Here is a 16,051-nt window from a genome sequence, read left to right on the forward strand (position 1 = left end):
TGGAGGGTCAAGTCAGGATTGCGGGGCTACGACTTGGGAAGGATCTGTCTTACCTATGGCTTATGATTCCGTTTATCTGCTGCTGTTGCGGGGGTCCCACCGTCGACTCCATCTCCAGCTCGACCAGGAGCGGAAAGTGATCGGAGTATATATGGGGGTGTGGGCATCCTGCAATCTTGCTATCCCGCAACCAATCCGCGTTGTGTGGACCCAACAAACCTAACGGCGTCATCGTTTGTTTCGAATAAAATATGTAATCTATTATACCCTGAAACACAATTATGTAACCCTTAATTATTTTTGTTTTTATATTTTTTTTTGTTTAAATATTAATTAGAAGATAATTGCAAATTACTTCAGAGCACAAACAATACTATTTTCAATATAAAAATTGTGTTATTAAGAAATTTTATTACTTGGTGAAATACATAAAGTTGTATTGTCTATGAAGTTTTCTTTTGCATATTACATATGTATGAATATATTAACATATTTTAAGTTTTAAAAAAATGGATGCGCCAGGTGTAAGTAGGTTTGTTTGCAGATTGTATGGTGTTAAGAGTGATAATTTATACTTACTTTAAAATCAAATGTGTAATTGGTGTAGGGCATAATATCGGCACTATATGCGGACGCTAGCTTGAAGGAATGTGTGAACTCGTTGGGTTTATCACAGCCGGATATCTTCTCTAGACACGATTTGTAACTAAAGTCTTTAAAGTCCTTATGGTCCTGTGAGACTTGGCCCCTGTTTAGAAATTCGATGACACCAGATTCCGGCAAGGAATTGAAATCGCCACTCAGAACAAGCTGAATGCTACTCGCATCCAAATTCATGTTTTCATTGGCGACCCGCAACGTGTGCGCCGACTCCTCTAAAATAGAACGTAATTCACTACTCAACATCATCGTCTGGATGAGCTTTACGTCGCAAAACTCTGGATCCCAATGGATGTGCGCGGTACACACCAGCACAGGTTGAGCAGGCATGGTCATATTGTCCGGAACTAAAAAAAACAGATTATCGTGTTAGTAATGTTGATTTGCATTGTTTTTAGAGGATTTCATACCATTTTCCCACGCGGCTTCCGTTGTTTGCAAAAGGGCGGCCAAACCAATGTTGTCCTTGGGCATGACCCTATTGAGCATGTGTTCCAGCCCGTCGGCATTGGCCATCGCCAACTGATTGAACTCAACCAGGTGCTCCTTTATCAGCGTAAACCTGAAAGATTCGATTTTATAATTAATTAAAGTGAAATTAACGCTAAAAGGGATCATATATACTTTGACACTCTATAGAATATTGCGCATCCATCGACGTATTTCCGCTCGTTCTCAGCCATGGTTTTGGCTCGTGACTTCGGCGAGTAAATGCCCGCGTAGCCCTCGTTTTTGAGCTCCGGCAGGAAGTAGTTGTAGAACTGATCCATCTCCACCTCCTGCAGGTTGATGATATCTGCCGCATAGTGCCGGATCTCGTCCATGATACCCTTCTTCCGGTAATCCCAACTAAGCGCCCAACTTGGGCAGTAGCTGTACATCTGTCGGGTGGCGTACTTGTCGCAGAGCACGTTGTAGCACATCACCGTGAACAGACCTAAAGTTAAAATTAGTAATTTAATTAATCTGATCATCCGCCTATATATTTTCGATGGTCCCGGAGATCGTTATACGACCTTCGTGGACGTCTTCTATCAGACATCCTTCCTTCGGGCCGGCAAAACCAATTACACCCGATCGGAATGCAATCAATACTCGCTCAAGACATGTCGAATACTTTCCAATTTAATCGACTCGCTTTCATCACTGTACGACGGTTTAGAAACTGAGACCATATACAGATTTGTTGAAAGAATTTCCAGGCGATGGGTTTAAAAAACCCATAAGAACGTTTATTCGGCTGTACCGATTCACGTATTAATGCAATGTTGGTTAATCGACGGCGCGAAGGGAACAGGAATGCTGATATGGTTTTGGTGGCTGCTCACGTAGAATGGGCGCAGCATGGGTGTTGTTGTTATTGTAGTTATTACGGTCGTTGTGACATTCTAAGACATTTTATCGCAAACCAACCTTTCTCACTCTTTCTCTCTCCATCACATACATATAGAAATATAGCTGTTGCTTTTATTGGGCAACAAGCGTCAATACTTACAGGTGGGATGGTCTCTGGTGGGCCTAGTTAGAGGAATCCATGGCCTCTGCGGCGGAGCAGGCGTTGTAACTGGAAAATAAATACATCCCGATTAGATGTCACTATTCCTAGATAAGTGCTTTTTTTAATTGAAAGAAGAATAATGTCTTCGAGCTCCATAAAGATGCACAGTTACGTGCCATCGCAATTAACACCTTCATACCTATTAAATCTATATCGTCCATGCACATTTAATTGTTCGGCTATTATAACCCGAGTACAATTACGTAACAGCCAGTTAGGCATACGGCATTTTATCGCCAAGTCTTCAATAAAAACAGTTTATTTCCCTTTTGTATATTGTAATTTTACATGTAATAGATGTGCAAAATAAAATATTTTCATTATTCGAAATTTTAAGTCGTAATTGATAATATAATAGTTCAAAATATAACAATTATATTGTTTAGAAAATGTATTGCTTAATATACCGTAATTAATTTGATACATGAAGACTTTCTTTTTTGAGAATTAATAACATAAAATGATACTTTGATTAATAGATTGAATACAATAAAAACTTAATGAAATATAAATTATACCAATATAATTATCTAGTAATTCGTATAACAATGACTTCAACTCTAGATATACATCATAATTTATTAGACGATGTTGAATTTGATTATTAGAATCTCATGGATAATTTATAGATAATAAAAAAAATGGAGAAATTGATGGAATCGAACTGTTTTGTAGCTAAATCTGCATGACTAGATGATTTGTGTTGCAGATTTGTTTACTGTCCTCACCGTAAATGATCGATACCAAGTTTATTTAAATGTAACTAAAAATAAGGAGCCTTGAAACGCGCTTTCCTTCCTTTTTCCCGTGTAATTGCGAAACGAGTCTCAAGCAATGATATATAGAGCAGGACCAGAAAAGTGTAGGAGATAAGCTTGCGAATGCACAGGTGGGTTACATCATAGGCGAACGTTCGCGCGCGCGTATGTGCAAAGGCGCGCGATGCATACCTAAAGTATGCGAGAACTGTTGCGAAAGAGTTTGTTAAACTTTCAATGAGCAGCAACGCGACAAACAGAATTTTAGCGCCGTTTATGGATCGGAAAAATGAGATGATGATGAGCACTGCAGCAGATCTCCTACGAACGTAGTCAAATCGCCTCCACCATTGTATCTATCCAACTCGCTATTATCGCATTTCTAACGAAAGAAGAAAGAACAACGATCACGGCTCGCAGGTAATTCTGAAGAAATTTGATCGCCGCTCAATGCCAATTGCGACCACTCCCAGACGCTTTGGCCTTTAGTAATTTCATCAGAACGCTTTTTCATGGGCTTTAAATTGCGCGAACGGACTTCTCTACTAATATTTGTATTTTATGAAATATATACGAGAATAAAAAAGGTGAATATAGAAACTTATTACGAACCTCAGGAGTAAATACGCTTGTTTGGTTGCATAACACTATTAAAATTCCAATACAGGAATAGCCAATCTTACATAATCAAGGTGATACGGGCATAAATGTTAATCAATGCGTCGCAATTATTTACAGCTGTATTGACCACATTCGCAATCAGTTATTATTTTTTATATTACTTTAATATAAAAAATGTATCAATAATGAAAACCTATTTCTATCACATTTTATTTTGATTTAATGAAACTTGAACGCAATTCAGGATAACAAGTCATTTTAGTTCAATAAATTTGTAAGTGTGAAAGAAAATAGACTTATGAAATATTTCAGCTGACATTTTCACATGTTATTATAAGTTCACCATCTGCACGTTTTGCATTTGTTTCTAACATCTATGAATTTAAACATAATAATAATTTGCGTATTGTTTGCGTATTTTCATTTCGTAATTTGTGTATAGTATACATAATTATATATTCATAAAATATAATTTTATAGATTCTAATAGAACGAGGTAACATTTATATATGATATACTAAATGAATTAATCAGAAAAGTATATAAAAATAATTTCTAAATAACTAATTAATGTCGAGAAAGTTTCATATTATTATATAAATTTAAATATTTTTGAGAATAATAGGGAAGTATGAAAAACGATTGCGCAGTTTTAGTATTTACGAAGCAATTATATTTATACTATTTGATATTTATTCATATATAGTAATCTAGATCTGCAATGTATAATTTTCTCGATGTTTTTTGTTTTAAACATCCCATCCCGACTGACCCACATACAACGTGAATATTACGAGCGGCGACATTTTGTAACGAGCAATGAAATACTCTAGGATACTAATACACTTCTTTAACAAGTGTTTACCATTGGAAACCGCTTTTCAATGTTGAGCCACACCTAGAGACTGCCGCGTCCAGCAGACTACTTAGTTGTAGAACGATACAAATTTGTATGAAGCTTAAGAGAGACGTGGTGTGTGCAATAGTGTGAATGAGAGAGAGAAAAAAAGCAACAACAACAAACTCGTTTGGTGGAGACTTTCTCCACATCTCGGTCTTCTTATTGATCTCTTCTGTGTGTGTGTGCCTTCAAGATCTTTCGGTGAGAAATCTGTGTCAAGTTCGTATATTTTCCTTCCTCAATGTGTCCAAGAAGAAATCTATATCGACCAGCAATTTACCTTCGAGACGACCTTAATTTACCAAAATTTACGTTGTTGCAGCTACCACAAAACGTATCAACGATTCGATTTCAAAATAAATAGCTGCGACGGGAGGGGAGAATATGCCATAGATTATGGTAAAAGTATGCCTGGTCATGGTCCGACGCATTTGGGCGCTCGGTTTTCACCTTATATCGCGCGACATATGGATAGAAAGAAGGAGACAAAGAAAGAGAACAACGACTGCGGGCGCTCGATTTTCCTTTCTAGCCAAGAAGAATTTAGATTCCTTGAAAAAGGAGGAAGTCGTCTCTAATTGTCGCCGGCGGCAGTCCGAAAGATTATCTACGAAACTATGCACTCGCCTTCCCCTTTCTGGGGAAAACAGGGAAGAAGTGCATCCCAATTAGCCTCGACGGACTTTAATCGATCGCCTCTTCCTGAGACTTTCCTTTCCCTCCAAGGATTTAAGTCGAAGTAGAAAGTGCTCTGGGAATGGATGGAACTCTCACATTTCCACTCCAACGAAACGCGTACATCGCCATTATCTTCCTACGCAGATTTAAAAGACGCGACGGCGGAAAAAAGGTTAACTGATAGGTTCCGAGCGCAGAAACGAAGGCTTTTGCGCAAACAACCACGAGATGATGAATGGAAGATGAATCAAATTCGGATAAAACAATCCTTGCAATTCTCGTGCATAACTCGTGCAAGCTTGTACTTAATTAGATGGGGGAATGTTAATGGTCCGAATTGGAAAAGTGATGAATGCGTGCGCGAAGAGCAGAGCAGAGGAGGACGTTCGCGATGGCGATGAAGAGGAATGGTTGGTTGTGGACGGTCGGAATTGATGATGCGCGGAGACCGGTCGGTTTCCTATTTAGAATGGGCGCAATAAATTCGTCGGTGCGACAAATAAATTGCGGCCTCTGGAGACGACGACGACGACGAAGAGTGGCTCTTTTGCACCGGGGAAGAGGTCTGCACTATTGCACACATTCCGTCCGCTCGTTACCGCACGAATAAAACACGACCGAACCGATTACGCAATCTGCCGACGGAATCAGATATGTGTGTTGCGATTACTCCACCTCCTCCTCATCCTCCCTCGGTGTCCCTTTCTTCGTCTTCCTACTCTCTTCTAGCGCACAATTCCCTTCATCCTCCGCCTCGCTAGAAGCATTCACCTACATGCGAACCGAGACAATATTAAAATCGCCCCGTGGGTTCAGGAAATTATCGATGCAGCCGTGTAATTAGAATATCTGCATACGGTATTATAAGTGCAATAGTTCAAATGCTTTTTTGTTGTTGTTTTCGTTCGTTCGTTCCTTTCTCGAGAGAGCGCTTGGACTGAGACGTTTCAGTTGGAATCAGTTGAACGCCCCCGCATTCGCAACACTTACTTGATAACTAGGCATGCAGTCTATGCATTAAGAGTTACTCGCCTAATTGATTTTGATGCATGCAGATTGTAGCTATTGTTGCTAGAGCTCGGCAAATTGCCATAAGCGTTACGATGCGAACATTCAAAGAGTCCTTCATCACGTCTCTAATATTTTAAGAACTTCTATTGAAGCAACAATTTTGTATATTTTGATAATTTAGTTCATTAGAATATATAACCAACTTTTCAATATTTAGTCTAAATGTAATTTATGTGTACTTAAATAATGAAATACTTAGTGTATTCATAATATTGTGTATTCTTAAATATTCATATCATATTTCATATATCATTAAATTATTACATTATAATTTTTATTAAAGTTAACTATTGAATACCATCATATGAAAAACCAAAGTATATGTTGAATAATTGTCAAATGAATACACTAATTAATATAGTTATTATTTATGAGTATTATATTTTTAATGAATACCAAAATTGTTGATACTTTTTCAATATGAATATATTTATTTTTTGTCTTCTTCTATAAATTAATTATTAATTGTTAGCCTAGAGTTGACACAGTTTTTTATATTGAAAATACGCAGATTTTTAGAGAAATATAACGAAAAGTTAGAACTAGATGTTATATATCAGAATAAGTAAATATTATTAACATAATAAAATTATTCGAATGTGCATGAAACAAAGTCACGATTATCAAGAACTACGTCAAAGAATATAGAATACAATTGTCATAAGTGATTATCTTCTTATCGTTAAACAAATGTTTGAAATGTAAAGTTTTGCAGATCAACCTGGTCGATTTGGTCGAACACAATGTCGCGTTCGAAGATCTCATCGGTAAAGAATTAAGGAATTAGATTCGAAAAGGAAGCGTGCATTGTCTGCTGTGATTCAGAAGAAACGGTAAAGTTTGCGGCTGTTGTTGTCCGCCTTCTACTTTTTTCCTTTTTATTCTCTTTCCGTATCCTCCCTGGACTTATTGAATTGCATTTACATAGTCAGGCCCTAATGCATAATAACAATAAGGATGCAGGCCCATTATCCACGCGCATCGTCGTAAAATTACATCGAAGATTGTGTCTGTCGCATGAATGTATGCATGTGTACATGGGCGTTGCCCCATTTCAGTTCACCCACTTGATTTTCATTTATAATTCTCCATGATCTATGATCCGACATGGCGTACGAGAGAAGACGAGAAGTGGAAAAGAACATCAATTGTCTACAACAATGCAAAACGGTTTATTTGGAAGGCACATCAATATCGGCCAAGACAGTAAGAAAGAGAGAAAGATACGACGGATGGTGATGATCGTGGGCGGATCAATGAGCTACCCAGGAGAAAATAAGGATCACCCATGATTTATGGATTAACTGAATTTTCAATTATAATTACTTATTCATGGAGAAAAACACACCTTGATATTGTGAACTCATCGATAAATAACACTCACAGAATACTCGCAGAATAAATAGATCGAAACGCATCTCGCGTAAAGCTAAATCAAGCCTGTCTGCTTAATATTCCAATTTTTTTTCCGCATCTGCAAGAGTGCATATCACATGGTGAATGGAACATATAGAAAATACTTTACATCTTTGTAAGTGATCGTTTCGCTTTCCTCCCTGGATCTGTGTTCTGTCGCGACGCAAAAACGAGATGACATAATACCTTATACACCTGTGACATCGTAAACATTATCATAGCCTACTTGGGACACTGAAGTCTGCATAAAACCTAGGGTGAGGAATGCTCGCAGTCGCCGGTTTGTTAACATAAAGTTGTCCGATTCCAGTGAGCATACAACGTACACGAAAACACTCGTCGTCCCGATCTTAATCGAACTAGAAGCTAATTATTTTCGCAAACGCTACGCGAATTTACGCAACACAGAACGTGTTCGATTTAATAACAATGTGAAAAAGCAAAACAATAACAAAATGACACAACTATTTCGGTAGAAAGTTGATGGTACTCGAAGAGAATTCTGCTTCGCCTTGGAATGATTCAATTATAGGATAAACCGAGTTTAATTTAGTACGAGGTTTAAATTCTATTAAAGTCCGAAATATTATTATTAGTATTATATCTTACAATTCAAATTAATATGAAAAAAATAACAGTTCCATAAAAGAACCATTAACCATTAAAAATTGATTAAGCAAATATGCAACATTTTAACATAATATTATTTACTGATCAATCTACATGTGAAGATCTCAGATATAGGAAATTGGCTTCAAAAAACTTGAGCGAATTATGTAACGTGAATTGCCCATTAAAATCTATTTGAAATATATATATTTACATATATATTTCATTTAATATGCGCTGAGATCTCAGTAAGTAATTAACTTCCTTGAATTATCTCTATATCTGCTGAAAGATCTTACTCCTTTTATTTTGATTAATGTACGTAGAATGTAAAACAATAATTGTAGGTATCTATATTTATAGTTTTTCTCAAAAGTATACATCAATAATTAGGTTCTCTTTAGTAATTATAATATAATTGTCTTATTTCTATTAGAATAACATACCTTAGTTCAGATTTGGGAAAAGTACAATTTCCATTTGTAGTATTATTAAAGAAATATTTTATTTTAACTACTACATAATTTATTTATTATTTTATAACAGGATGGAAATTTCATTACTTATAATTCCTTTATCGTCACAATCGCAACATTGTTTCTAAATTTAATAAATGTAGTTGCAGCTGATCTATCGTTATTGTAAAGATGAGATCGAGTGGTTAATGTGTATCGACTAATAATAAAGTTTACTATCGTAGTGGAATATCTTTGAGAACCTATATTTGAAGTCGTCCTCTTTATGATGCTCCATTAAATCACCATATAGATTGAATGAATGTAAATAGTGAATTATGTAGTCAATGCTGATGGATATACGAAAAACTAGTGGAATATCTAATGCATGATAGATGAGTCCTTCCGTGTAAACTGTGTTCCAATAATCCAATTTTCCCCTGTACGCCATATGGCGTAATTCATACGCGCTCAGAATCTCGAAAAGTGTGCAAGTGTATATCCATGCATATAGAGTGTGGATGTTCCGAGTGTTTCTGAAGTGAGCGGCATTAAGAATCCTCGGACAACAGTTCGTGTGAAAGTTTTTTTCGGCGCAAAGTGAAAATCGGGACATCGATGTGTGTATGTATGTACGAACCAAAACCAAACCGACCCAACCTAACGTCTTCTGATCATGACGAGTCGCGAAGCACTTTCCAACGGCGTGCTTTATTTGAACAATGCACGTACGTATGTACGTACATACGTACGCGTATTTCTTCATTTGCGCAAATAAAAGGCGACAATGGTACAAAGGTGAAAGTCTGCGCGCGACTAATTGCCGTTTTGTTTGTTTATGAAAAGCTGTTTTCACTTTGTAATTATCACACGACACACTCCACTCCTCATCGGTCCTTTATTAAACACTCTTAATGAGTGTGCAAGTATAACGTCCACTCGCCTCGCCGAAGAATAAACAATACACCTGAACCAAAGTTGGTGTGGTCGCAGCATCAGCAGCAGCCGAGCCGGAACATGCAAACCGAAGTTCCCTGAGTAAATCCTCGAGGGAGGCATCAAGAAGACCAAGTGCCGACTTTCCGAGAGAGGCAAACGGCCGAGGAAGAGAGCAGTCGCTCGGTTTTGCAGGTGGCAGTGAAATGTAGTATAAAACTGATTTGCGAGCATCGTGAACTTTGTTTTGCAGATCTAACGGTAACTCAATAGCGAATACACATCCCGAATTATGCTCAATACAATTCCAATAGATAAATTTCAATATTGGCCGCACCCAATATTACTTACAGCCCAGAACAGTTACACGCGCATTTCCCATCCAATGCAATCATTCCCCTCGAGATCGAAGCATGCACACGTCAAGATGAGATGCCTTTTATTCACCATGACTACAAACAACAATCCCGATGGTAACGTGTGCGACGTTCGTTCGTACGTCCCGACGAGGACAACTCGCAACGACGCATCGACAATGTCAAAGTCAAGTACGAATCCATCTGTTTATTGTTATAAAGCTATTATCGCCATCATACTAATCACCATTAAGCTAACCAGCAAACAATTCCATTCAACTCTACATGGAAACAAACGCACGTGCTTATTTCCACTTGCGAATTAACAGATGGTAAAACTAATATCTCGGAGATTCCACAAGTACGTACCCACCGATTCGCTGGGTATAAGGAAATGAGTTAAGGTACAAGGTGGTGCATAATTCATGTTATGCACGAGGCGAAATAGTTTACGCGAAGGTAGTCGTAATTAATTCTGAGCAGTATGAAACTCTATTAGCAATGGTCCGTTTGAAATGCCCATTCGACAGTTATTAATGTAATTAGAAGTAGGCGATCGGCAGAAGATTTATGGACTTACGCCTCGGAGGGGGTTCACCCATGCCTAAGTGGGCCCTCGAAGAAACACTCACCTGAAACAAGAGGAAAAGAGAAAATTAGCAAACCAAGTCCTAACGAACTCCGAGACGTATAATTCCGCGATTCTGTTCAATTTACAATTTATCTTCAGCAACTCCGCGCGTTTTCTATAAATATGCGATGCGAGAGACATCCTTTTTCCATATTTGAGCCACAGGCGAACTCAAAACATGTTGAAAGATAACACACATATATATACTCACGAAGACAGAAGAAAACTACGCTTATGTTAAGTTAGTTAACAAGATTACGTTGCGGAAACTGAAAAGAAATTCACCAATCATTACCTTAACGGATTGAAGCAAAAAAAAGGTACACTCTTCAGAGAGAAAAAAGCGTACCTACAACGTTATTCCAAGACGTGAATGGTTTAAGACTATCGCGTTTCTTCTTTGCAGTACTCATGGTTGTTCTTTTAATTAGTTTTAAATTAAATTCAGGAAATAACGGATATGCATACGAAAATTTGTTCGGATTGCAATCTTTCTCTTTCTCTCTGCGAGACTCTTCGCCGTAGTTTACGGTAACTGTACGTCAATTTAATATATATGTCTGTGTTGTAGAAAAGATCTGCTTATAAGGTCTTCGCTTCTGTGCTACCTTAAAAATTGGAAATTGATGTCGTTACAGCATCGACCGACTTAAGAAGCAAGACTTCTTTATGTTACTTACACTATAAGTAAACCAATAAATATTTATGATATATCTATATGCATACATTTCCATTTCTTTAGTAGTAAATTCATCACCTGGTAGCATTGAATAATAAAATTTATTATACCATTAAACACTAACAGTAGAAAATGTTACAAACTTGGAAAATTACAATGTTTCTTTTCTATAATATTATTTTCTCCTTTATACATATTTTATGACCTTAAATTCCTTTTGTATATCTTATTATAGATACACACAAGCTTATTATAGTCTGATATGTCTTAAATCAATAAAATTCATAATTGTTTCAGGACATCGCCTATTTTTTTTCCTTTTAATTATAACTTATACCTTATATTCTTATATAACTAATCAATCTTGTATAATTGTATAATAAAGATAACTAATTAATAAAAAAGATAACTCATAATTTCTAGTTGCTTATCTAATAAAAACATATGTATTCTCTTGTACTATTAGAAAAGTCTCTTCAAGATTTTCTACATTTTATTTTTTTTAAATTCCGTTTCGTTTCCAGTTAGATGTTAATTGCATGCTAAAATTAATTAAAAGAATTTCACGTATTTGTACGTTTTTACACTTTGCTCTTATGATTTTATATAAAAAAAAACTTTCTTAATATTTATTTTTATGAGGACAACAACGATCAATAACCCTATTGTTATGTATACGGTAAAGGTTATTTTACTTACTATTTTAATTGTTATAAATGTTAAAGCAAATTGTAATAACAGTTTTCTTTGTGGATGTTTATTACCTTATTTATGTCATTCTTTCAGTGTTTAGTAGTCCCTATTTAAAAATAGCTATAACTAAATACGTTTTATACAATAGAAACATTTTAAAAACCTCATCCATATCAAATAAGCAAGATCGACCATTCTTTTTCACACTGTGTTTTAGCATTAAACGTTTTGACCTTGTAGCTTCTGTTTTTGATATAAAATTGATGAAATATATAAAATGATTTTACTGGTTATACATCTTATAACAATTTACATAAATTACGATAAAACCAATAAAAAAAAGTTATTTTTAATCTGATGGTGTGAAAAATCCTGTTACAATTTAAATAATATCGGATTGACGTTGCGATTTGAAGTTTTGTGTGACATGTGTCAATCAAATTGGATGCCCTCTCGTATCTAGGATTTGCGCCGATTCGCCATTAGCGGTTCTTCCACTTTAATTATACATCGATCCTTTCCGAGCAAACCAAATTAAAAATCGAATGAAAAACAAGATGATCTTCATCAAGTGAGGCCAATTAGAATTTCCTATGCGGGGAATGGTGCGCGCAATTATATTAGGAACGTGGGATCATAGGTACAACAATAATTGATTAACGAGCACCCGATTAGAAGAACACACTACCACACTTCTTCTTTACACGCCATCAACAAGTTGGTAACAGTACATTTTATAGATGTGCTAAAATCTGTCCGGCATTCAGAGGCTCCGAGCAAAAGAGACATATTGGATAAATGCGGTTCGCGTCCGTTAGACCATTGGTACAAATTGGCTGCGACAAAACACAACGAAATGAGACGTTAAATGTGCCCAAGAAAACTAAATATTTGCCGATTAAAATGTGTACACTTACTTAGCACGTTCAAATATTTGTGCTCTGGCCGAGATCTGTGTGAGAATAATACCGATTCTGATAAGACAAAAATAACAAAACAAAAAACACACTGAGCGTCTGGAAGTTGTAAAATGATCATCCAGCGGTCTGGATGTGCATCTGAATAATTCATGGCCCCGTTCGTGTACGTGCTTTTATGGCATGTGGAAAAACGGAAAATTACAATATAATGTATTGTGCGAAGTAGAAAAAAAAAACACATAAATGTACACATACACAACGCACATTGGCGAAAGATCGTGACATTTATGACCTTAATTTGACGCTTCTGATGGCTGCGGCCGCAGATTCCAAGCTATAAGTGCCTAATGTCCATGCATGTGTCATTACACCGGATAATACTTTGCGCAATCTTTTTCTCTCCCCCGTGCGCAATCATCAACGCGGCAAAAAAAAATCGTCTGCGCGCCGTCGTTGCAAATCTTTAATCATCGAGATTCGCAATTATGTTATTAACCTACTAAAAAAATAATAAACAACATCCACATACTTACAATTCCTCATACAATTATCATTATTTTGCTCAAGCTCCGCAGCTTTGCGTTATGCGCAATATCTTTGAAACATGCTTTGTGTAAGCAATGATTTCCAAATATTATGTACCTTATTATGTAATTTTATGTAATTAATAATTATTTTAACAGATTAGAAAACACTGGGTTATAGAATAATGTCATAAATCTGATGTAGAACGTGATTATTGTTAATTCTATATTGGAGAAGTAATGAGAATAAATAATTTTGGTGTATTTGTATATAAAACTAAATTGAGGACACAAACAAGTACTGTTGTACCACTATTTCTGTACATGCGCAAATATGGATCAAATAGTTATAAAATTTAATTGACACATTTTTAATAATTGTAAAAATAAGAAAAGTTATAAACTTAAGAAATAGGTTAAGATGCATCGGGTAATGGAAGGTTTAGAATAGTTTTATTATTGTCACATTTACATATACTAATTTATCAAAAAAATCGACCGTTTTGACAAAATTAAGTTAGGCCACAAAGTATTAAAATTTTATTCATAAGAACTAATTTGAGCTAATATCCGAAATAAAATAAAGTAAATGTATGTATTTGAAACACCTCAAACTACTGAATCTACAATTGTATTTAAATTACATAGCAATACGATAATATATCTTTTTCATCTCATAACTGTAAATGAAATCTGTAACCATTATTTAATAATAATTACAAATTATTTTATTAATGTATAATAGTGAATAAATTTTGTATATTGAAATAATATTATTATATAAATAAATAACAAAATGTAAGAATTTTTTGCATGAATAATTGAGATAATCCGACAAGAAAAAATTAAAAAAGTCTGTGTCATTGCTTAATCTCAGTTGCGGCAAACATTGTGAATTTAACACAAAGAGGTGCGTTATGGTTACGCTTCCCATATTAATCATGCCAGAATATTCAAAGTTGCGTCAGGTAAAAGTAGGAGGAGATTGCTCTTCCTGCTCACAATTAACACGGACTCTTAATTTCCACTGCATCTTTAATGTCCTTTTATTCAATCGCGAAACGGCTCTTCCGTGGAAATGGATTGCGGTGCTGTCGTCGCTTATAGTATTAGTAGTATGCAGGCAGGCAGCCACTGGGTCGCGCCATTAAAACGCCATCATTATTTCCACCTTACATAACGCGCGTTCGTACGTACACATATATACAGCCATACACAAATATACACTTTCACTTGCAGAAAAACTCTTTAAAGAGTGTCTGCGCCAAGGATACGCCATACACCTTAATCAGCCGCTTGAATCCATTACAGCAGATGCAGATTTTATACATTCTACGATGCATATAATTCTGTGGCGGCCGCTGGAAATTCTTTTGCGGCCGATAAATAAATAATTTCGATAACCTTGATTCAATCCATCCATCCAACTATCTGCTGAACGCTAACACACACACACAACACTTGTTGTGCAACTTTCATTATAAAGTCTTGGGAACTTATGCATACATCCATTATTCTAATATTAATATTACATAAAAATCTATTAAATTCAATATTAATTAACCACTACTAACCACTTAATACTTGCCAAATAAAGTGTCAATATAGTGTCTATGTTACGGTAAAAGTACATACATTTACCGGCTTGATCACATTTATTTCTGGTGACCTAACCTAAACTTGATATACAACAACTGTATCTCGTATTTATTATTTTCAACTTCTACCAATATACGTAGGTAAATGTAAACATTTACCGATTATATACTTTTACCGTGACATATATATCTTCAAATTACATAATCATTCTAGAATTTAAATACCCTCATAAATAAACTATTTTATTGATATACACAAAACCCAATGTATAATAACAACGATGATTTCAAAGCTATATTACAAAAACTATTATATTAAACCTATAAAGCTTATACAATCTAAATGATCGGATAATATCATTTACATAATAATATTGCAAAGATAGTGGGTAGAAATAGTGCTTTCAATACATGATTATTGTTTTGAAATATTCCGTTTTTAGAGAAAATTGTTAAATTAAAATGCCTAAGAAAGATATATTATTGAACTACCTCATAAACTGTAGCAAAAATTTAAATACACAAAAGCTAATGTTATCTGATAAACTTTTAATAATATAAAATCTATAAATCTACTTGAAAGCTTATTAATATTCTGTAAGGGAAATTGCAATTATATTTTTCTTCTAATAATTGTTGATCGCGAGATAATGAATATTGCTGAATATTCTCTAAGAATAGATTATAAATGAATATAGGACGATATTTAAAATATTTAATTAACTTAAATGAGAATATCTAGTTAATTAATTTTCCGGTGAATTGGTTATTTCCTGATCGATCCGTTTTAATTGCATAATATTTACTACATTTCTTTACAAATTGGTAACTGTAGAAAAGGTTACATACAACAAAAATAGTAATTAGCAATGAAAATTATATTATTTAATATAAATTTATAAGGAATGAAGTAAATAACATTGAATATTTCAAAAAAAAAACTTGTCGCAATTACTTCCGTATAATTAAGTCTGTAACTTACGTAAA

General features: G+C 35.2%; 1 protein-coding gene across 4 annotated transcripts in view; it reads right to left on the bottom strand.

Moving 5' to 3' along the window:
• Positions 1–16,051, bottom strand: part of LOC108566863 (CCR4-NOT transcription complex subunit 6-like) — a 53,463-nt gene that overhangs the window by 3,152 nt on the left and 34,260 nt on the right. For all 4 annotated transcript variants that reach the window (XM_017926950.1, XM_017926948.1, XM_017926949.1 and 1 more), the window contains exons 4-8: positions 2,156–2,224; positions 1,285–1,597; positions 1,071–1,222; positions 580–1,007; positions 54–268 (exon numbers count right to left, since the gene is read on the bottom strand). In XM_017926950.1, coding sequence (XP_017782439.1) covers positions 54–268; positions 580–1,007; positions 1,071–1,222; positions 1,285–1,597; positions 2,156–2,224 — 1,177 coding nt within the window. The remainder of the gene's footprint in view (positions 1–53; positions 269–579; positions 1,008–1,070; positions 1,223–1,284; positions 1,598–2,155; positions 2,225–16,051) is intronic.

The sequence above is a fragment of the Nicrophorus vespilloides genome, unplaced genomic scaffold, assembly GCF_001412225.1.
Source record: "Nicrophorus vespilloides isolate i.1.1-1 unplaced genomic scaffold, Nicve_v1.0, whole genome shotgun sequence".
In the NCBI taxonomy this organism is placed as follows: Eukaryota; Metazoa; Arthropoda; class Insecta; order Coleoptera; family Silphidae; genus Nicrophorus; species Nicrophorus vespilloides.